This window comes from Ursus arctos, unplaced genomic scaffold (assembly GCF_023065955.2).
Source record: "Ursus arctos isolate Adak ecotype North America unplaced genomic scaffold, UrsArc2.0 scaffold_23, whole genome shotgun sequence".
NCBI lineage: Eukaryota > Metazoa > Chordata > Mammalia > Carnivora > Ursidae > Ursus > Ursus arctos.
Genome location: NW_026622908.1, coordinates 31,618,772 through 31,642,515, shown reverse-complemented (window position 1 = coordinate 31,642,515; position 23,744 = coordinate 31,618,772). Strand labels below are relative to the sequence as shown.

General features: G+C 48.0%; 1 protein-coding gene across 2 annotated transcripts; it reads right to left on the bottom strand.

Annotated features, from left to right (window-relative positions):
• Positions 1 to 1,484: 1,484 nt before the first annotated feature.
• F2 (coagulation factor II, thrombin) lies at positions 1,485 to 23,254 on the bottom strand. 2 transcript variants are annotated; one of them, XM_026511988.2, is made up of 15 exons: positions 23,151 to 23,254; positions 16,780 to 16,917; positions 16,239 to 16,405; positions 15,546 to 15,570; positions 15,274 to 15,324; positions 13,736 to 13,841; positions 13,499 to 13,635; positions 11,762 to 12,076; positions 11,317 to 11,442; positions 11,108 to 11,234; positions 10,533 to 10,700; positions 9,847 to 10,020; positions 9,463 to 9,644; positions 1,902 to 1,972; positions 1,485 to 1,750 (listed from the first exon to the last, which is right to left on the bottom strand). In XM_026511988.2, exons 2-15 carry the CDS (start codon positions 16,856 to 16,858, stop codon positions 1,607 to 1,609), a joined length of 1,872 nt encoding a protein of 623 aa, XP_026367773.1. In that variant the 5' UTR covers positions 16,859 to 16,917; positions 23,151 to 23,254; the 3' UTR covers positions 1,485 to 1,606. The 2 variants fall into 2 exon arrangements, with proteins under 2 accessions (XP_026367773.1, XP_048072842.1); XM_048216885.1 differs by lacking the exon at positions 23,151 to 23,254 and adding an exon at positions 17,506 to 17,619.
• Positions 23,255 to 23,744: the final 490 nt, after the last annotated feature.

The window sequence follows — 23,744 nt, the reverse complement described above, 5'->3', positions numbered from 1 at the left end:
AATTCTTAATCCCTTCCCCTGCTTTGGTTGAAGCTCTGGGCTGCCAAGGTCCTGCAAACTCACTGAACTCCCAGTTTTTACCCTGCTTCCTGGTCAACCAGAACCAAATAACGAGGGCAAGGAGCTCAGTCCTAATTCTCTGTTCCTTGATGTACTGAAAAATGGGAAGGGAAAACAAAGGGGAGGGAAGAGGGCAAAAGTGCCTACCTTTGGTCCCTTCCTACTTTACACCATGAGGTTTAAAGATCTTAGCTGACAATTCGAAGCCAAGCATGGTAACCATGGCAGCGTCCATGCTCTTCCCCCACTTGACCCCTGAGCTCAGGGACGAGACTTCAGCATGGTCCTCCAGAGAATCATCTAGTGATCTGCATGCCACACCAGTTGAAACTCGGTGTCGTGCCTGTCGCGGCTGTGGTGCCCAGCTCCTGAGTCACAAATGCACTGGATAGAAGGAGCAGCAGGCCGCGGGGTAGCCGGAAAGTTGGTGGCACTCCACGGAACGGCAGCAGTGTGCCAGCCACACTCCAGACCGGTGACCTCTGCCAGCAGTGACCTTGAAGAATGTGCTGTGACGGGGCAGCTTTAAAGTCCCATTTCTTAGAAAAGCCAATTGCTCAAGTCTGTAACTACTATGGCAGTAGAAACTCCAGGAAGCAACCACCACACCAACGTGCTACTTGCAGGGGCCAGAGGAGGGAAGTCACAGAGGAACTTGGACCGCGCCACGCCGGAGTGAGAGTAAGAACAGTGGTGGCTAGTGGACTGCTTACTGGGTCCTGGGCATTCTGCTAAGTACATGCTGCAAATTACCAGATTTCTTCCTCACAACTGTGCTAGGTAAGGAATGTCCTCATATCCTGTATGTAAGGAAACAGTCTCGTGGAGGTCAATCAACTTGTCCATGGTTCTCCATGGGTATAGCCAGAATATGAATTGGCAGTCCTGATGCTGGGGCCCATACTCCTAGCCACCATATCCCACACTACTCCCAGATGAAGGCACTTAAAATACTGAGGCTCTGGGCGACATTAAATCTGATGTCATTTTAATGGTATGCAGAAGGATGTAGGGACTTATGAGGGAAGTCGGAGGTAAAGAGAAAGATACACCTACTTACCCCTCCTTGCTCTGGTCTGTTCCCCCTTCTCTGGTCCTGGGACGAGCACCTTACCACCCTCACAGCACAGCGACTGAAAGCACAGACTTCAGAATCTTGTTTCAAGTCCAACTTTAACCCTTCTCAGCTGTGTGACGTTGGACAAGATACTTCTAGTCTATCTCCTCACCTACCTCTTACGAGCATTAAATGAGGGAACCCATAAAGGCCCCGAGTCTGGAGCATTTTCAGTGCTCCACCCCTCAGGCCACCACCTCCCTCCCCATCACCCTGCATTCTAAGAGTGGTGGACTTGCTAAGTCCTGTTCATCCAGTCATGCTGGCTCTTTCTGAGCTGCCCACGAACAGCACTGGGAGCATGGAGGCTTGTTGACAGTCACTTTTATTGAGAACTATATAGTTTTAGGAACAAACCACAAAAATCATTCTGCTGCTGGACTGGTTTCTGTGATTCTGCAGTGAGGAGCCTAGAATGTGAGCAGCCTCCTAGCTTCCAGACTGATCAATGACCTTCTGTATCCACTTCTTCAGGCGGAACACGTGTGTGTAGAAGCCATATTTTCCATCCCTGTCACAGCCTTCACCCCATGAGACGATGCCCATTTGATACCAGCGGTTGTTAAAAGGGCTCTGAGGAAGAAACATGGGGTTTCCAGGAGGGTAAGTCCAAGGCATGACAGCAGTACCCTGTCAGGCAACTATTTCTGAAAACAGTCCCTCCTTACTCACCCCCGCTCCCAGAAGCTCTACCCACCAGCTCCTAGCCTTTAGTGATGCTTACCTTCATGACAAAGGGTCCCCCGCTGTCGCCTTCACAAGCATCCCCTCGTTTCCCTTCATTGGGCTTGAAACCTTGAGAGAGAACAGCAGTGCTTAGGCGCAGAGCTCACGCTCCCACCACTCCTCTAGAAGAGACCTAGCTGGTGAGTGTCCACTTGACCCTTTGTGGTCCTCCTTGGCTCCTCATTTTCTTACCCCCAATGTGCAATCCTTAAGCAACGCCTCTCAGCTCTATCTTCAACATACATCCCAACCCAGCCACTTTTCAGTGCTTCCACCCCAGTCACATCACATGTAGCTCTCCCTCGAACTAGTTTCCCGAATTCTACTCCCCCCCCCGCCCCGGTCAATCCCTTCGCTACCCAACAGGCAGAAGGACTTTAAAAAAAACATATGTTAGACCTACAGGTGGCTTGAGGATAACGGCAGTTGCCTTTATCCAAAATCTCCCCATATACCCTCTATAAACAATGTGGAACAACATGAAGAATAAAAGCTACACACACACACACACACAATCATCATCATGACTGGACTACAGAGAACACCCAAACCTCAAATCAATTTAATATATTTAACTGCATCTAATATTAACACTTATGTGGAGATGAGGCCATAAATATCTACTAGATAAAAGAACTGGGTGCAGTTGAATTGGAATCTTATAAATGACCCCAAATCTACAAAATGAATGACAACTAAAGAGATCCATACCAAGATACTATAGGGAAAAAAAAGACTGAAAAACACCTAAGCTCACAAAAATTCTCCCCCAAAACACAACCATGAAACAGAAGAAAACTATAACTGAAATTAAATTTCCTCAAGCCTCAATGTAACAAAATGCCTTGCATCAAAAATCCAAAAATTAAAAATAAATGGACAAAACAATAGGAAGAAATGCAAAGCAGAAAGGGATGGAAATGGAATTCAGACCAAAGAAGAAATCCGAATCTCTCAAAAAGAAAAATAAAACCATGGAACAAAACTAATACTTATTTAAAAAAAAAAACTAATATTTATTATATAATCCAAAAAAACTTCACAGAAATAAAATAAGATTGAAGGTGTATGTATGCCAAATGGAGCCACACTGGGCAGATGACAAAACCGACCTAAAACACCCCACTCTGAGACAGAGCCTAATAAAACCAAAGATGAAGGAAAAAGCCCTCTTGGCCTCCAAGCAAAAGAGACCAAATACCTTACAAGTTCCAAAGTATTAACACCAGCATCTGATTTTTCAAAAACAACATACAAAGTAAGCAACAACAAAGCCATAGTTTTTAAAAAATTAGAGGAAGGAAATGTAAGCCACGGATTATTTACATGCAGCCAAGCAGAGCTTAAGGAGTCAAGACTACAGAAAAACAATCGTAAACACATGAAAACAGGATATTCTACACCCATAGCCGTTGTTGAAGCATCTGCTAACGACAAGCTTCATCCAACCAAGAGATGGATGCTTCAGCAAAAGGACTGTCTGACAAGCAGAAAATAATGCACCCAAAAATCTCAAAGAAAATCTTGAAAGAGGAAAGTAAACTCCCTGAATGCTGTGTAGCCAACAGGTAGGAGTTAACAATGAAAAGAAAAAGAAGGAGCTAAGGGCATTTCAAAAAGGTAGAAGCCCAAAGACAATCATTAGAACAAAAATGCAAACCTTCCTAAATATATAAATTTAAAAACACGAAGAAAAAAATCGCATAGGAAGAAACGGAGCAAATGAAACATAATACATGTAATAATTACAAGATAATATGAATTAATCCTAATTCAGTCACATCAATAAATATGAATGGGCTTAACTCACCTAGTAAGAGAGGAAAAGATTTTTAAATTGCAAAAAGCAAGACGCAACTATTCTAGATGTAAGCGACAAAACGAAGCGATTCACAGAGGCTAAAAGTAATTGGATGGACGAAAGGATAGCAGGTTAATGGAAACGCACAGAGCAGCGATGGTGATCCTGAAATTGAGAGTAATTTAAAGAAGTACGCTTTTAATGCTAAAAGCCACAATTCACAATGAATAAATAACAGTTATGAATATCTGCACCAAACAGCACAGCAACCGCATTTCTCGAGACGAAGCGATTCAAGGAGACAAATACATTAACAGAATTTAACACAAACTCAGTATAAGACAGATCAAGGGACCTGAAAATAAATAAGGATATAAATGACCTAAACAGGGGGACGCCTGGCTGGCTCAGTCAGTGGAGCACGTGACTCTTGATCTTGGGGTTGTGAGTTCAAGCCCCATGTTGGATGTAGAGATTATTGAAAAATAAACTCTTTAAAAATAGATAAATAGGGACACCTGGGTGGCTCAGATGGTTAAGCGTCTACCTTCGGCTCAGGTCATGATCTCCAGGTCCTGAGATGGAGCCCCATATCATTCTCCCTCTCCCTCTGCCTCTCCCCCTGCTTGTGCTCTCTCTTTCTCTCTCAAATGGATAAACAAAATCTTTAAAAAAAATAGATAGTTAAATGACCTAGATAACAAGTCCTAAGGTACTTTTTTTTTTTTTATTTTGGTACTTTCTGGGTATATACCAAACTTTACACATGGATAATAGAGAACATAGTTACACACCTCTTATACACATGTAACAATCACAGAAATTGATCGAACAGCTCTTTCAAAAAAAAAATCAGTTCCATAAAGTAGAAATATTACAAACAATATTCTTCGAGCACAGTGCAGCAAAACTCAAAATTACTACCAAAATCAAAATATAAAAGGGCCCTCCAAGCTGGAAATTAAAAAAACCTATTAAACAACTCTTGGGTGAAAGAGGGATACAAACTGAAATTACAGAATTTTAAAAAATAATTATAATGAAAACACTGCATACTGTTTTCTGTGAACAGAGGAAAATGCATAGCCTTAATAAAAATTAAATAACAAAATTAACCAAATTGTCAGCTCAAAAAGCTAGAAAGAGAACAAAAAAGTAAAACAAAAGAAAGCATAAAGAAAAAACTTTTCAAGATAAAAGCAGAAATTAATGAGGTACAGAATTGAAAAGCATCAGGCCTAACTAAAAAGTCAAATTCCTAGTATCTGGTTTGCTTTTGGAACCACTAACTAATTTACTCAAGAAACACAAATATGTAAAATAAGGTGCTAAGGAGAAAAAAGTCACCATATATTGCAGTACTCTAGAAAGTTAAATATAGACAAACAAATGTGTAGACATTTCTCGTCCTTGACAAGAATGACTAAACATCAAAAAGATGTCAGTTCTCCCTAAATTAATTTATAAATTTAACACAATCCCAACAAAAATATCCATAAGCTTTTTTTTTAATGGAGCTAGATAAGTTGATACCAAAGTTCATATGGAAAAACAAACATGCAAGAATTGCCAGGAAAACACTAGAAAGAAAAACTGCAAAAAACAACAAACCCTACCAGACATTAAAACATACTCTAAAGCCTCTGTAATTAAAACAAGACAGTGCTTTAACAGAATAGACAACAGACCAGGAGAACCAAATAGAATATCTTCCAGTAGAAACAGACTTAAGTACAAATAGAAGCCTAGTATGTGAGAAATGTGACATCTCGAATCACTGGGGCAGTCGGTAAAGCACGCGATTCTTGATCCTGGGGTTGTGAGTTCAAGCCCTTTGTTCGGTGTAGAGATTACTTAAAAAAAAAAAAATCCGGGTTGCCTGGCTGGCTGGCTCACTCAGTGAAGCATGTGACTCTTGATCTCAGGGTTGTGGGTTTGAGCTCCATGTTGGGTATAGAAATTATTTAAAAATAAAATCTTAAAGTGGTGCCTGGGTGGCTCAGTCATTAAGCATCTGACTCTTAATCTTAGCTCAGGTCTTGATCTCAGGGTTGTAAGTTCAAGCTCTGTGTTGGGCACCATGCCTAGCGTGGAGCCTACTTAAAAATAAAAATATAAACAAAAACTTGGGGCGCCTGGGTGGATCCAACTCTTGTTTCAGTTCAGGTCGTGATCTCAGGGTCGTGGGATGGAGCCCCGCATTGGGCTCTGCACTCAGCATGGAGTCTGCTTGGGGTTCTCTCTCTCTCCCTCTCTCTGCCCCTCCCCTGTTCCTGCTCTGTCTCTAAAACAAATAAATCTTTCTTTAAAAAAAATAATGAATAAATAAAATATTTTTAAAAATCAAATCACCTGGGGCAAAGATGTAATTTTTTTTTAAATGGTGTAGGGACAGGGGGTTATCTATTTGGACAAAGTTAAATCCATACTTCACATCATACTGAGGAATAAATTCCAAATGACTCAGAGGTCTAAGTGTGGAAAAATGCAACTAAGTACTAGAAGAAAACATCAGAGAATTTCTCTATGACCTGGATACAAGGAAAGCTGTTCGAACTCTGTCAAAATCCAGATACAATAGAATAAAATATTAATAGATTGACTACCTAAAAATCTTTTGAATTAGAAATGGCAAAAGATTATAAAAGTTACAAAAATGAACTGGGAGAAAATGTTTGCAACATATATCACAAATACAGGCCTAATATCACTAATATATGAAGAACTCTTAATAAATGATGGGAAAGGGACAAAAAATGGGCCAAAAAATGGACAATTCTTTAAAAAATGCTGTAAAAGTGGTCCTCAAGCATCTGAAAAGATGTTCAATAGCAAAATATTGGCAACAATCTTAGATATCCCCCCACGGGAAATAGCCAAGTAAACTATAATACATCCACATAATGGGGCTATAAATTTTTTTTTAAGATTAAGGAAAAAGTCTGTAACCAGTATGGAGTGAATTTCCAGGATACATAAAGTGAAAAAAGCAAAATACAAAAGAATATCTACAGTATGCTACCCGAGGTGTAAAAAGGGGGAAATAAAATATATGTGTGTGTCTGCTCATTTGTGCAAAAAGAAATACAGGAAGAAAAAACACCACAAACTACCGAGACTGACTGACTACAGAGCCTGGTTGGAAATGGAGTAGAAAGGATTGGGGGGGGGGGGTGGCAAAAGGATAGAAAGGAAAAGAGAGGGCACTTTTCCAAGTGTACCTGTTTTAAAGGGCCTGAGTTTTGAACCATGTTAATACTCCAAAAAGAAATAAAAACTGAACAAAGTTGGGAGGGGAGACCCCAAATTGAATACAATCAGAAACAACTGAGCCTAACCGTATTTTAAATAAACAACACAGCAAAGGGGGGAAAAAACTAACCCAAGTTACTTTTGAACACAGCACGTCAACTATGTACGCACTAACGACAGCAATACCAGGAAGAAATGCTGAACACCAGTGAGTAGGACTGTTTCTCATGATGGATGGGTGATTCTGAGACAATGTGTTCTAGTATTGATCCAATAAGTTACTATATGATGAATAACAGGAGTCCAGTTTCTCACTGTCAACAGAGAGTCACAAATATGGAAAAGGAGAAGCTAAAATTAATCCTGCTGGATTGCAGTGGGAGATTTCAGATAGAGAAATTGATATATGACAGAAAGAAAAATTGATCTAGATGTCGCAGTATCCATCGTACACGTATTTTCTAGATCTGTCTCCTGAGAAGACGCAGAAGCAGTAACATCCCGGTAGCCTTGTGCACACGTAGCACCCAGATTGTGGTTTCTAAACACCATTCTCCACTAGCAGGAAAGTGGAGAACATTTTGCTGTGCCAATGTAAGCAAGTACTCAGGGAAGGACAGGGACATCAAAAGTCGCAGAAGCCAGGCTGAGGGGACTCCCACTGGCCAAACCTGGATAACTTGAATATCAAAATAAATGATGATAGTAGCAAATTATAACCCTTAGAATAAAGACCCGTGAGTCCACACTGATAGAATGAAAGAAAGGAGAGGTCTTCCTTCCGAAACCATAATAAACATAGAAGGAATGACAGAATTAGAAAATCACCATTTGGCAGCCCCCGGAGCTGGGAGAACAGTTTGAGAAACAGGATGAAGAGGGCCAAAGCTGCTACCAGCAAGATACTTATAAACAAAACCTCACAGTGAGAAACTTGCCAGGTGCAGACACCACCTTAACCAAGAGGTCAGAGTTAATCTCCCCAGTTATGGTGAGACATATGGACAAACGGACATCATGGGCCTTCCCTTAGAAGGACACAACCTCGCTTAGCCTGAATCTGATCACAAGGAAACCAAAACCTTAGACAAACCAACCTGAGGGCCAAGCGACAGGTTCACTGGGCTGCGCATTTATGAAATATATCAAAGTCATAGAAGACAAAAGGACTGACAACTACAGGCAATGTGTGATCCTGGACTGGATCCAGATGAGAACATTATTTCCCCCTTTGCTACAGAAGACATTAGTAAGTAGGACAACTAGAAAATACTGGAATAAGGTCTACAGATTACAGTATTGTATCATTAACTTCCTGATTTTAACAACTGCACTTGCTACGTGAGAACATTCTTGTTGTTTGGATAGACTCATGTATGTGGGTAACAAGGCATATGTACTGTTCACCCTCAAACAGCATGTGTCTACGGGTGTATATGTCAATAAACACAAACACACAAAGTCCAGTGAATCTGGATAATAGCATACAGGAACTCTTTACATTATTTTTGCAACTTTTCTGAGTCCAAAATTATACTAAGAAAAAAATTTTTAAAGTAAGCTCTATGCCCAACATGGGGCTTGAACTCATGACCCTGAGATCAAGAGTCCCATGCTCCACCAACAGAGCCAGCCAAGTGCCCCTATACTAAAAATTTTTAATTAAGTTAGACCATCTATTCACCTCCCCCGAAACCCTCCAACCTGCCTATCTCAATAAAAGCCAAAGTGACTCAAGACCCTAAAAGAACTGCCCATCCTCTGCCTGCCCACCTCCCTCCCCTCATCTACTCCTGCCCTGTGTTTACTGCACCCCAGCCACACCGGCCTCCCTGCTGCTCCTCAGACACCCTAAGCAGGATCCCACCCCAGGGCCCTGGCATCTGCTCTCCCTCACCCTGGAGTGTACTTGCCCTAGACTAGCTCACTTCTTCACTTCTAGTCTCTTCTCAGAGAGACCTTCTCTAGCCTTGTCCAACCACTCTATTTAGACTGTCCTGTCCCCATCTCTCTCTCTCTCCCTTTGTCTGCTCCGTTTTTCTTCCTGCTAGATTCTACATGTTTATGGACACTCCCTCCCAGGAAGGAAGTTCTGTGAGGACACAGGCATTGTGTTTGGGTCCTTGTGGTAAATACTGATCACAATAGGCATTCAATAAATATTTGATGAATGACTGAAGAACAAAGCTTTTCCCCTATCCACGGCCTCATGCTGCTATCTGGACTCACACAGATCGACAACTTAACCAGTGCCTAGCACCATGCCTAGCACCTTACTATATCTATTCTATCTTATTTAGCCCTCACACAACCCTATGGGACAGAGACTTGCATCTCCATTTTACAGAGGAAGAAACCGAGCCTCCAAGAGGTTATGCAACTTTGCCCAACGCAAAGTTGGCTTAGAAGTGACCAGATCCAGGACTTGAATAGGTCTGCACCCTTCACGTGTCTCAATCCACGCCCCCCCGCCCCCGCCCGGCTCAGACACACCCGGGGCACTTGCCAGCACAGAACATGTTGTCGGTGATGCGGATCCGAGTGGAGGCCTTGCACACCGGCCGCTCCACGATGGGGAGGTTCACCACCTGCAGGACGCTGGGCTGCACCTCTGTCACGCTGGACGTCCACATCTCCTTCAGGTTGCCCCAGCCGGTCACCCGTCCTTTGTATCCCGCGCGGAGCAGTCTTCAGGCGAAGGGAGAAGGACCTCATGAGAACCAACCCTTCCAGAAGTCCCCCCGGCCGCAACACTGTCCCTTGGAGACCAGAATCTCAAACACTGGTGCAAAAGAACTTCTGGGTTTACTCGGAGCCCCTGAGGCCTGGAGAGGGGAGTGTGCGCAAGGCCCAGAACCGAACCCAGCCCACGGCCTGTGCCCGCACCCACCTGACTGCGGTGTCCTTGTCAGGCAGGCACACGGGGTGGATGTAGTTGCTGAAGGCGATGGGCTTCTTGAGCCTCAGCAGGGCTATGTCACGGTCCAAGTTCTCCCTCCAGTTGTACCTGGGGTGGATGTAGATCTTTTCCAGCATGGAGATCTTCTCAATGCTTCGCTCATACCTGTGCAAACAGGGAGATGGGGAAGCTGTGAGCCACCTGGTGAGGGATAGCCAGTTCCCTGAGGAAAGAAACAGCCTGGCCTCAGGGTCCAGGAATTGGGGTGACCCTTGGGCCACCCGTGAGGGAAGAGGGCTGGCTCCTGCCCTGGCAGCATCTCCTGGCCTGAAGCTGCTCCAGGCTTTGGAGTCAAAGAGCCCCAGCAGGTGGGGGAGGAACGCAGGCCGGAGCCCTGGTCCAAACAGCCTCCATTCAGAGCTCACACCTGGGCTGCATGCTGGGGCCCGCAGAGGAGCTGGGGGTGGGCCAGGATTTCACTCTCTGCAAAGTCTTAATTTCTCTGTCCCTGGCTCCAAGCCTCAGTCCAGACATGGCCAAATGGACTTTCCAGCAGAGACCGCTGGGTTTTCTACCGTGGGACATGTAGAGACATATCCCCAGGCCCCAGAGCCCCTCACGGTTGCTCTGGAGGACTCTGACCTCCGCCAGACATCCACAGGCCCCCCATTCCGTACCTGGTGCGGGAGTGCTTGCCAATGCGCACCAGAAGATCATTCTCGGTGAAGTTCTTGTCCCAAGGTGGGTACAGGAGACAGTGGGCAGCAGTAAGGACCCAGCGGTCACTGATGAGGCTGGCCCCACAAAGCAGCTCCTGGGGACTCTTCCGGAAAAGCATCACCTGCCTGGGAGGGGGAGTGGGAAGCATGAAGAGCTAGGGGCTGCCCCTCCACCTGCCCTAAAGTAGAAAGTCCCAGGTCTAAGAACTGGACAGAGGTGCCTGCCGGGCCCAGACCCCAGCTTGGCCTGGCTGCACTGGCCGACTGGGGCCTCCACATAATAAGGAGGGGCTGCCTCCTGCTTTCTGCACCCCTCCCCAGCTTCTTGCACAGCCTGGCACAGCTCCGGGGTCAGAGAAACTGACTCAAGTAGGCAGACCTCTTAAGCGCTCTGGGCCTCAGCTTCCCTTCTGCGTGTGAGAAGCAATACCCCCAATCTCAGAGGGGTGCCGGCGGTCATCATCTGGGAAGCCCAGGCCTGTGAGGGAAGGGCAGCCCCGGCAGGGACTCCTGGGGCCGCCCCCACGACGCACCAGGGCGCGAGGCCAATCTCGGCGTCCCAACCCTCCACGACGCGCCCGTCGATGTAGGACTCCAGAAGCTCGTGTTCCGTTTTGTCCTTCACCAACGACTTCTCAAACAGAGGCCGCAGCCCACAGTCTGCACAGCAAGCCAGATGTGAGGGGCAGAGCTGTAACCCGCGCCCCGCGCCCCACGCCCCCCGACGCCACTGCTGCCTCACCTGCCTCCCCGGCGCCGAAAGTCTTCTCGTTGAAGAAGGGCTGGAACTCCTCGTCGCCGGTGCGTCCCTCGATGGCCGCGTCCGGGTCCTCGGCCAGCCCGTCGCCCACCTCTTCCACAGGCTCCTCTGAGGGAAGCAGGCACGGCTGGGGCCGGGCCAAGCCGGCCCGCGTCCAGCCCCCCTCACTCCCGCTCCCGGCTTCCCCAAGCCCCACAGGCAGCCCTGGAGGCCTCTGGGTGAGAACGCGGCGCAGGTGGCCTCACGAACTGGGCGTCGGGCCTGAGCTGGTTCAGCTGCGCTTGGGGCCAGGCCCGCCCGTCCGCCCGGAGTCGGGGCGGCAGCAGACTGCGCCCCCCAGCGGCGGGGCAGCCCCGCACCGGGGGAGAAGCTGATCGGCTCCGCCCCCAGGCCCCGCCCCCAGCCTCAGGCCCCCGCCCCGCCTCACCGCAGTAGTCCAGGTCGCAGTACTCGAAGCCACCGGGCCCCTCCGACACATAACACCACGCGCCCTCCTCGTCCCCGTCGGGGTTGCGGCAGAAATTCTCCACCAGCGGCACCGCAGGGTTGAAGTCCTGGTCCTTGCTCAGCGCCTTAGCCTGACTGCTGGCCCAGGCCAGGCAGGTGGACCCATGTGCGGTCACTGCCTGGCGACCCTGGTAGTACCGGCCACGCTCAGGGACGCAGTGCTCAGATGAAGGTGGCAGATTCACCGTGGGGCCTCTGGAGCGTGGGGTCAGCTGCACAGTGACGCCCCCCCCGCCTGGTGGGTGGGGAGGCAGGGGAGCAGAGTGGGTGGGGTGGGACCACACGCGGCCAGGGGGTCAGGGTTTGACTCCCTGCCTTGTCACCTTCTTCCTATGTGACCTCAGGTAACTTGACCTCTCTGAACCTCACTTTGCTTGCCTATAAAAGGGGTGACCGATACCATTCTTGCAGGGTTGTCGAGAGATTTAAACAAAATACGTGCTGTGTCTCGAGCATCGTGAGGCAGAGTTCGTAACTCGGTTTCGCCTCCTGGGCTATTTGTAATCTATTGGTAACGACTGCCTGGCGTTCTTACAGGAGTCTGTTTTTATAGGGCACAGCAGTCAAAGTAGCTGGGATGACTGAGGACCGCTACATGCACAGTCAATTTCAACTGGCCTGCAAAGTATTGGGGGTGGGCAGGCATGGTATATGGCAGCTGCTTTTGTTATCATCACTGGTAACTTGCTGTAAGACCAGTCTCAGGACCAAGTACTGGGTCCAACAGGGATGCACGAAGGACAAAGAACACCAACCCACAGTTGGTAGCTTGATTGCTGGCACTAATTCTTTACCGCTGCCTCCATCCACATCCTCTGCCCCTTGGTTTTATAGGCAAAGGTGTACTTCTCCACCTGCTGACTTCGGCCTTGGGCATGTGGCTCACCCTGGCCAATAGAACGCAGGCAGGATGGATGCCACAGTTCCGAGCCTAGGCCTCGGGACACATAGCGTTTTCTGAACAGTTTTTGACCTTTGCCATCGCCTTGGGAGATGGTGCCTTTCAGCCTCAGCCCCAGGATGAGGAATGTGGAGCAGACCAGGATCCCACCCCCACAAGGAGCCAAGTTCAGTGGGACCCCTGGCTAGAAGCAGACCCAGCAGCCAAGCCCAGCCTGCCTCAGTGGCCACCACAGACACAGGCAAGCACGGCTGCCATCAGCTCAGCTGCCCAGGCCAACCCTCAGACACAAGAAAAAAATGCGTGTTGGTGTATGCCCCTGAGCTTTTGTGGTTGTTGGTGATTTTGTGGGTTTTGCAGCATTATTGCGGCTAGAGCTCACTGACACATCATGAGAAAGAATAATGACAGCATCGTGCCGGGCTGGGCCACATGAGGTTTGCTCTGTGGTGCTCAGAAAAGGGCACGTGAATTGAAATGGTTAGGGAGGGCTTCCTGGAGGGAAGAGGGCCTCAAGCAGGAAGGAAAGCATATCTGGAATGAGCCACAGCCTGGGTCACAAGAAAGCAAAGACTGGGGAGGCGGGGAGGCCAGCTGTCTCTGGTCTCCTGCCTTCACTGGCCCACAGGCAAATATGTTATAAATGACTAACCCATGGTTGAAGGTAGTCAGGATTTGGCTTCCTGTCCCAGGCTGCCAGGCCCTGTGGAGACCCCTGAGCCTCGGCCATGGACTGCCTAGGCCTCCCCAGCTCACCGCAGACAGGGATGCTGCACTCCTCCCTCCTCACAGTGGGGTCTGTCGTATAGCACCAGGGCCCAGTGGTGCTGCCATCCGGGTTACGGCAGAAATTCTCCCGCAGGTCCGCCCCAGGGTGGGTGGTAGTGTTGATTCTGGAATGGGAAATTGCTCAGCAGAGGCCATACCCCCTGTCCAGTGTCTCCCAGCCCCATATTCTCAGCCCACTAGCCGACAGGCCAGCCCGTCACTCACTCAGGCTTATGTGGGTAGCGACTCCTCCAGAGCTGACACTCGATGCCTGACCGGGTGAAGCTCACGTTCCCTCGGTAATTCATACCCAGACCTTCAGCACAGCTACCTGCAGAGACCCCACCCCCGGTCTCTTACCCTGAGGCTCTGTCTGTCCACCTCCTCCAAGCTACTTCTGCTCCATGACCCTTGACCCGCATTTCCTCAGCTACCTCCTCTGTACCCAGCAGTGGGGTCTGTCGTATAGCACCAGGGCCCAGTGGTGCTGCCAGCAGGTCGCCAATCTATTTCACAGCACTCACCAAAGATTCCCTGAGTGCCTACCGTCCACGTGACAACCTGTGTCAGACCCTTTGCCAGGCACTAAGGACATAGTGATGACTAAGACATAGTCACAGTAGGTCCCTACCCTCAGGGAGCTGACAGTCAGTGGCTCTTCATGGCCAGTAAGATGACAAAGAAAACAAGGTCCTTCTGGTCTGTCCCTGGTCTACCCGTCCTGTTATCAGAGCTCCTCATGTCAGGGCCTTTGCACAAGCTTTTTCCTTCGCCTGGGCATGCTCTTCTGTTCACTCATCAGTGCATCCCACAAATCCAGGTGGAACTCTGCTTCTTCTTGGGGGTTGTCCCTGATCCTTCCAGCAAACTAAATGCTCCTTCTCCTGTCATGGTCTTGGCACCTGGAATGGAGCTTTTCCAGCAATCACATTGACATTTTGTGTTTTTGTTTCCCTATGAGATTGGGAGATCCTTCATTCTCTTAAAATCCCCAGCACACGACACAGTGCCTGGTACAGAGTAGGGGTGTAGTAAAATATCTGTTGAATAAGTTATTTAACAAATTAAAGTATGGGAGAAAAACACAAAAGTATGGCCAGTGGTTAAAGAGCTATTGTTAAGAGATGGGGTCTATTGTTACATTAAATGTGTATTCAGAAGCTCCTTGCAGACTCAGCAAGGTGATGGCATTTGAACTAGTCCTTGAAGGACAGGGAAATTTGCAGGAAATGGTCATAGTTGCTCCAGGGGAAGAGGCAATGAAAGCAAAGGCCAGGAAGGAGACACATCTTGTCATGTTCAGAGGAGTGCTCATGGTCAGAGTAGCTGGGGGTCTGGGCCCCTGGTTGGTGCAATGGGAGACAAGGCCGGAAGGGAAGGTTAAGGCCACAACCTGCCAAGTCTGCCAGGCTTAGAAGCCTGTGCTTTATTCTGGAGGCAATGGGGAGCCACACAAGGTTCTGAAGAATGAATGTGACATCATCAGGGCTCCGCCCTGGGAACACAGGAAGACCGACTGGCAGGGGCTCGAATGAAAATGAGGCCTTAAATGTGAATTCCTCATCCACTCATGCATTTGTTCCTCGAGCATGAATCATCTTCCTCCCTGCCGGGCACAGAGCCAGGGGCAAAGACATATCCTTGACCGCAGGGACAGAATGGCAAAGTCAGATGCTAGGCCCCAACTCCTAACCCACCCCACTCTGCTCTTCTCCCAAGCTGTCTGCTCACACCCTGACCCTACCCCTGCATCGGCTCCTCACCTTCCAGACATTCAGTGAGCTTTTCTCGAGGTTTCCTCACCGACTCACAAGCTGGAAAAGACCCAGAAACACTTTTGGGATTGGGGTAGGGACAGGAGGGGCTCAAGTAGAGGGTGGGTGGGACAAAGTGCAGAGACAAAGAGACGGAGAGACAGATGGAAGGAAGGAAGGAAAGGAGGGATGGATGGACCAGAAGATTCTCCAGAGTAGAACATTCTCTCACTGGGGTCCCCAGGACTCCCTTCTGGGAGCAAACCCTTCCCAGTGCTCACCTGTGTACTTGGTCCAGAATACATCCTGAAAAACAAGAGTGGGCATGAGGCTGTGGCATATCCCATTTCATTTCATTTTGCTTTTCAGTAGACTTTATGTTTCCTCCTCATACTTTCCTCTTTCCCTTACCCTGGTCATGCAGGGGGTAGGCTCTGGGGAGGTTTGTGGTAGTTTCTTACTTTATTTCCAGAAGCCCACGCCCACTGAGGAGAGACGTATTTGAGGAGAGAGGAGCCCCCAGCCAACCAAGACCAAAAGGGTTCCCATAGGTGGGCTAGATTGGAGAAGGGGGGCATGGGGCCCAGGCAGAGCCCTGAGGAAGGGAAGGGCTGCACAGAACTCCCTGAGGCCTCGCCAGAGTCCCACAGGAGCAGCATAGCTGAAGCTGAGAGGCCATGCGGGCCAGAGCCAGGGCCTCCAGAGACTCCAGTGCAGACAGACATCAGAAGACAGAGGAGCCCTCCAATGACCTGGGGCCTCACTAAGCTGCCAGACCTTGATATAAGCCCAGGTGTTGGGACCTCCAAGAATGGCTGAGGTCACTCACCTTGGCAGTGAAATGAGGCCCAGGAAGACATTAAGTTACCAACAGCTGAAGAGCTGAGACATCCTTTGCTCTTTTGTGGTCCTAGAGCTGGGCCCACCTGGAGGCCCATGCCGCCCCCCCACCCGGCACATAGCCCAACCCTCACCGTGGCGATGGAAGACTCCAGGGCCTCAAAGGCCTCTTCGTAGCTGCACTTCTCTTCCACACACTCTCGCTCCAGGTTCCCCTTGCGCAACTCCTCCAGGAAGCCACTGTTGGCGCGTCGGACCCGCTGGAGCAACGATAATGCTTGCTGAGGGGCCAGGAACACTGCTGTAGGAGGGGCGTGGGACAGTGGCCTCAATGAGCCAGGAGGTCTTGGCCATCGTGGGGGCAGAAAGCAAGCCTACCCTGCTCTGCTGGCTTCCGAGAGGGGACGCCTGGGATGGTGGCAGAACCCTAAAGGCTGCCGACGGTAGCCCACTAGCTCCCCTCCATTCACTGGATATCCCACTCCCCATATGGCAGGAGAGATGCAGTCACTGTACATCCAGACCTGAGCACCCAACTCCTTCCCCGAGCCCTATACTGTAGGCTCAGGCCCAGCTTGGCGTTGGCCCTGTTGTTCTCAGTCAATCCAGGAGACCCCGGCCCATGGGCCCATATCCCAGCCTGCCAGCCTGTCCCAGCCTCCAAGCCCCTCTTACCATGCTGGCTGTGCACAAGGCTAAACAGGACAGCTAGGGCCAGGCAGCCAGGTACCCACAGGCCTCGGATGTGCGCCATAGTGTATCAGCTCCTGGGACTCTGAGGACTTGTCCTGACCACTCTGGGTTAATGTTGAACTAACATGAAGAAATCAGCCAAGAGGGAGAGGTCAGCAGGTCAGGGCCATGGGACTAGTGTATAGATAGTCCGCCCCCACCATCCAGGAAGATAGGTCCTCTGGGGACCAGGGACAGATAGTCTGGGGGGGAAGTCACAAAGGAAAGGCCAGTGTAAGTAACCACCATCATCCAGCCCCTCCCTCCTTAGATGTGGGCCAGCTTGGGCTAGTGGTGTCACAAGATCTTCCTGAGGCTCCTACAATCCTAACACATGGTGATGGTTGCTTGGATCTCCGTGAGCCTCAGTTTCTTCATCTGTACAATGGGAACAGTACTTTGTTGTGAGGACTAAAGGAGATTATGAATTTAATGCCCGTGAAATGTAGTAAGTGCTTAACAATCAGTAGGTATATGGATATAAACCAATGGGGAGGTTGATGTAATCACAACACACAGAAGAAAGCAGAGACCAGGGTGCGGCCGGATGGAAGCTGCCTCCCAACCACTTTCCCATCCAGGAGCTGTGCAGGTGTGTCCGCGTGTGTGGCTGCTCAGGAGGAGGGGCCAAGGCCAGGGCCTTTGAGCCTCTGGTCTATTTTCTCTCACCTCCTAGGACCTGCTTCTGGCCCCAGAACGGGGACCAGTCCAAATCCTCGGGTCTCCTTGGCAGGCCCCCTCCCTCTCTTCCTGCCGATCTGTCCTGGGCCAGGCCTGGAGTGGCTGCTGGTCCTACCCTGCCCCTCGCCCAGCCTTGCTCCCATCCCTCCCCCATTTTCTGTTTGTATTCCACAAGGTAAATATTAGTCCTGGGTCTAATTAGGACAGAAGGACAAAGAGCAGGAACACCGGGAACACCCATTCCCATTTTGCCATCCTTCAGGCCCGGCCGTTCGGGTCTACACTGCCATCATGTAGAGTCTGGGAAGATCACAGGGCAGGGCCTGGTGCGAGCAGAGCAGGGAGAGTGTTCGCACAGAGCTGGGGCTCAGGACTCCCATGAATCAGCTTAATTCCCGGGTGGCCCAGTTCCTGTATCTCTATCTCTATCTATTCCTATTTTTCTATATATTTTTTAAACCAACGTTTAACTTACATTCTGTAATGCTAAAACAAATCCTAAGTGTTTAACTCACATTTTTATGCAAATGCCCATGTAACCACCACCAGACGAACATTTTTAGCCCCAAACAGACTCCTGCATCCCTAAGATCACCACTACTCTAACCACCATCACCCTAGACCAGTTTTGCCTATTTCTGAACTTCATAGAAATGGAAACCTACGGCATATACCTGTTTGTGTCTGGCTTCTCAGATTGTGTGTATCGTGTGTGTATAAGTGGTCCGTTCCTTTAAAAGCTGTGTGGTATCTCGTTGCAGAAATATTTATCCATGGGATACCTGTTGGTGGGCATGTGGATTAATTTCCTGTTTTGGCTATAATGAGTAGTGCCGCTACGAATAGTCATGTACAAGAGTGGATTTGCTGGGTCATAGGGCAGGCATACGTTTTGCCTCAGTCACTGACAAATGGCTATCCTGAGTGGTGGTACTAGCTTGCATCCCCACCAGCAATGCTAGAGAGTTCCAGTTGTTCAGATCTTTACCAACCCTCTTATTGTCCATTTTTTTAACATCCATCCTGATATACGTGCAAGTATCTCACTGTGGTTTTAATTCGGATTTCCTGTTCACTAAGGATGTTGAGCCTACTTTTTTTTTTTTTTTTGAGCAGGATAGTGAAAAGATCTCACCTCACTAATTTCTTAAAAAATTACATATTGAGAAAAGGGCTCCCAAGAAGTGGAGAGGAGAGGTGTGGCTTCATCCTTCCTGCTTCAAGACAGGTGATCCTCTTTTTCTGAGGACCAGCTCGTGGGCTGGTCCTCAGAAACAGGGAGTCCCTGTTGACTCCAATGGGGCCAGTGCTGAGTCAACCAAGGAAGGGAGAAAAGGCAAGAGCAGAGGGTGTTGGCCAGGAGAAGGACAAAACACACAACACATGGCACCTCTTTTACTGAGGGTTCAGGGCCCCCGTGTTCCCTCACTGTCAGAACTCCCCATTCCTACAGACAAGCATCATAGCATAAAAGAGAGCACTGGTTTAGGAGGCCAGCCTGGGTTTCACCACCTGTAAAATCAGAATTAGAACAACATTTGCCTCACAAGGCTGCTGTTGAAATACTCATACTGGCCTCTTTGCAGACTTGCTGAGCCCATGGCATGCTCATGCGCAGACATGACCACTAACAGGTAAATCTGGGGCCATGTCTTCCTCGAGCTGTTTGCAGACAATATTTGAAAGCAGAAAACTTTGGTTCTCTAGGCCCTGGGAAGATAACTGAAGCTTTCTGCTTAGATTTGGTTCCTGCTTTCCCAGACTCATGCCTGGATTTATGTGTTGGGGTGATGAATTCACACATCATGGTACCAGTGGCAAATCCAATTAGCAGGGAGAACTTTGCTGATGAGAACATCATTCTGAAGACTATGGGTCCTGGCATCTTGTCCATGACAAATGCTGGACCCATCCGAAATGGCTCCCAGTTTGTCATCTGCGTGGTTAAGACTGATGGGTTGGATGGCAAGCACGGGCTCTTTGGCAAGGAGAGAGACAGAATGAATACTGTGGGGGCGCCTGGGTAGCGCAGTCGTTAGGCTTCTGCCTTCAGCTCAGGGCTTGATCCCGGCATTCCGGGATCGAGCACCACATCGGGCTCCTCTGCTGGGAGCCTGCTTCTTCCTCTCCCACTCCCCTGCTGTGTTCCCTCTCTCACTGGCTGTCTATCTCTGTCAAATAAATAAAAAATCTTAAAAAAAAAAAAAAAAGAATGAATATTGTGAAAGCCATGGAGCTTTGGATCCAGGAAGGACAAGACCAGCAAGATCCTAGGCCATTCTGATTAATTTGGTTTTGTGTTTTATCTGATCTACACCATTCCTTTTGTCCCTATAGGAGCACCCCCAGCTCTCAAAGTTCGTAATCTTTGGGTTCTCACTTGCTGCAATTCTTAGGATTCCATATATCCCTGTCTCCCTCTGATCTAGTTGCATTCAGAGTTAAGTTTGTCATTATGAAGTAAATACTAAGCTACCCCTTCAAAGCATATTACAAAGTTTGTGAAGTATCACCATGCCTGCCACAAAGAAAGTACCCAGTAAGCACCACTTTTACATATGAAACTGGAAATATACAATGCTGCCTGTGAAGGGCTCTTCCTAAAATAATAAAACTGAATTAAATGAGCCTCTAGCTTTAATTACTAGTTTATAGGAAATACAGATGATAAAGGAATAAGTTAGCCACCACCACAAGGAATGACGGACATTCAGCAGAACAAATAGCCCCAGTCTGTCTGGCAAATTCATGACCTGGAAATAAATGGGGTGGGTTGGAGAGACTGTTCAGGATAAAAGAAACCAAGGAGAGGGACGCCTGGGTGGTTCGGTCGGTGAAGCGTCTGCCTTCAGCTCAGGTCACGATCCCAGGGTCCTGGGATCAAGTCCCGCATCAGGCTCCTTGATCGGGGGGAACCTTCTTCTCCCTCAGCCTGCTGCTCCCCCTGCTTGTGCTCTCGCTCTCTCTCCCTGTCTGACAAATAAATAAAATCTTAAAAAAAGAAAGAAAGAAAAGAAACCAAGGAGAGAACTAACACCCAAATGCACAAAAGGAATAGAAGTACCACAATTGATTTAGACTTTTGAACCGAAGAAGTATAAAATGATTTTTGGGGGGCAAACAAGAAACTGTAGATTAGATATTCAATGATATGAAAGAATTATTGTTAATTTGATAAGTGTCATAGGACACGTGGTTGTATCTTTTCAATCCTTACAAGTTATAACAGATTAAACAAGCATGGCAAAATGGTACCAATCATCAAATCTAGGTGGTGAGGTGATTGGGTACATCGTTCTTTTAAATTTTGTTTCAAAATTTTCACAATGACAAGTAAACCTAATTCCTTAATAAGTGGAGGCTGGTAATATTCAGTGGGTTAGAGCAACCTCCATGTTTTCTTGGGTGACAGGAGACCACACACACCTACCCCCTCCATTTTGCAAAGAGGATCAAGGGAGAGCATCCCCTCTGTGAAAGTGGCTCTGGAAGGCTCCAAGAGTTCTACTAGACCAGGGTGGCACCACCATGGATGAGCACCAATGGACCCAGCACATCCTTAGGCTTCAGGGTTCACTAAAAGCCCCCCAGCCTCCAGCAACTGTTCTTCTTAGAACCCTCTGAACCCAGTGGGCACCATGCAACTGAACACATCCTTCTTGCTTCTCACCCCAAACACATGCCTGCACACTTAAAGCGGATCGTATTTCCACTAAGCACAAGGTGATAATGAGAGGTTGCATTTCTCCCAACAAGTTGGCGTCAAACAAAATCATGGGTAAGGCCAATGCTATGTTGTAAAACGAAGCACTGTAATCACTGAAAACAGTAAAATTATGTTCCAGACAGAGAATTTCAGAAGGTCAGGTATCATTAAAACCAGACATTCTGAAGCCTAGGGCTCTGTACATATACTACAGAATGGCCTTGTCCGTTTGCATATTTAACCTCTCAAAAATTGCAAATTTAGGGGCACCTGGGTGGTTCAGTCGGTTAAGTGTCTGCTTCAGCTCAGGTCATGATCTTAGGGTCCTGGGATTGAGCCCTGCATTGGGCTCTGCTCAGCAGGGAGTCCGCTTCTCCCTCTCAATCTCCCTCTGTGCTCTCTCTCTCTTTCAAAGAAAGAAAGAAAATCTTTTAAAAAATTATAAATTTACCTTAAGAACAATTTTTTTTCTTTTTGGCTGAAATTATGTCTTTTGAGGTGGTTAATTATCTTGGTTTATTCCTCCATCTGATCAGCATTTAAAAATTAGTGAATTTCTGTCTCTCTCTCTGACAAATAAATAAATAAAATCTTTTAAATTCTTTTAAAAAATGAGTGAATTTCTATTTAATCAAAAGCTTTTAAAATATAGGATCCAGGGGCACCTGGGTAGCTCAGTCAGTTAAGCAGCTGAGTGTGCTTTTGCACACAAGGTGTCCGTTTGCCTTCAGCTCAGGTCATGATCCCAGGGTCCTGGGATTGAGCCCCTGCTCAGTGGGGAGTCTGCTTATCCCTCTCCCTCCCTCCCTCTCTCAAATAAATAAAATCTTAAAAGAAAAAAAAAAGGATTCATAAAAGAAAAAGTTAGCAAAAGGCCTCAACGATGGAGCTGAGATTGGGAAGCAGATTTGGTCCAACTCCCCCATGTCACTGGAAGGAAAGGGGATCTCCCAGATGGGGAGCTAACTGATCAAGGGTATAGAGTGTCGGGAATAAAGCTAGGACGAGGACTCAGACTCCTCTTCTCAGACTACTGCTTTTCCTCTCACATGACTTCCCTCCCCCGACATTCTGCTGGAGTACACCCTCACTGTTCTATGAAGCACACCCAGTGGACACGCACCCGAAGTATGAAACTATTGTGATGATGCTGACCTGCCCCAAACAAGCAACACCTATAGGAAACATGCAAGCACCTAAATCTTGTCTTCCAAGGAGGGCTGAATGCAATATCACTAATAACCAGCTACAATTTATTAACTGCTCACCAAGTGCCGGGTACATAGTACTGATGAGGTAGGTACCATAATTATCCCCATTTTACAGAAGAGGAAACTGAGGCAGAGAAAAGCCAAGTAAATTGGCTGAGTTTATGCAGTCAAGGGCAGAGCCACAAACCACACCTGAACCTGTCTAGAAATGGAACTCTGTACAATCCATGATGCTTAGCCTTGCTTACAGGTTCCTAAAAGTGATTCAAATATTATTCCATTGTAAGATTTTCTCATACTGTTAAAGTTGCAGATGAGAATAGGAGATTAGTTTGGTTCAGCAGCTGCAGACACGACACAGTTAAACCTGCCTCCAGGTTTAGGGTGTTCGGGAATATTTTCACAGCACCTTTGCCCTAGAGCAAGCAGCAGCATTCAAATTCAGTACTAAATGCACCACACTGTTAAAACTGACTTTATCTGGGAGAAAAAAAAAAAAAGTGACTTTATCCAGGGGCGGGGGAAAGAAGTAGGGAATAAAGGGACTTAACCATCAGGATGAATAAGAATCATTTTGACATCAGGGGAAAGCATTTCCTCAGTGAAAAAATTAGTCCAGTGATCAATCTTTTCAAGAATAGTCACTGCATTTTAACTGGAACACCACTAAATTAGGGGTCAGAAGACCTAGGCCCAGTCCTGGTTCTGCTACTCACTGGTCTCCAGCCTTGGCGGCGACTCCTCTCGAGGCGTCTGTGTCCTCCTCTGTAATACGGGGAGCTCGCACAGTGCCCTCTGATGCCCGCTCGCGTCTTAACCACAAGTGCTGGCAGAGCAAAGACTCCCAAACCACGTGCCTTTGGATTTGTTCGCTTTGATCTGACCCGCTCTGCATCACTTAGGGATAGCCTGAATGGAGAGAAAAGTTCTCCATCTGTGTGAGGGATAAAGCAAGGAGGTGTGAGCATCCCAGGTTTGGGCCTAAGGAGGATTGCGGGGTGTGGACAGGCCTCCCCAGCAACCCAAAGCATGCCCAACTTGCCTACACAGCTCTCTACCAAGTGATAAGTACGTCCTTCGCTGCACAGCTGGGGATCGTGTGATGAGAATGTCCCCAGGACACCTAAGAACACCAGGAGGACGCTGACTGCTAAGCAGTCAGGTGAGCTGGCACCACCCAGCCTGAAGCAGGAGCTGGAAGACAGGACCCACCAAGCCTCACGCAGGCTCCAAGAACCAGGGCTTGCTCACTCAAAACTAATATTAGAAGCTGTTTTTCAGGCTTTAGATGGTATGACCTTTCTCTCCAT

What these genes read in the sequence shown, in the direction of transcription:
- F2 (XM_026511988.2), bottom strand. Translation starts at nt 16,858, where the DNA reads ATGGCGCACATCCGAGGCCTGTGGGTACCTGGCTGCCTGGCCCTAGCT. An exon ending in GAGATTGGCCTCGCGCCCTG is followed by an intron (nt 10,701 to 11,107) that starts GTGCGTCGTGGG and finishes TCCCCCTCCCAG; the next exon opens with GCAGGTGATGCTTTTCCGGA. An exon ending in GACAAGGACACCGCAGTCAG is followed by an intron (nt 9,645 to 9,846) that starts GTGGGTGCGGGC and finishes CTTCGCCTGAAG; the next exon opens with ACTGCTCCGCGCGGGATACA.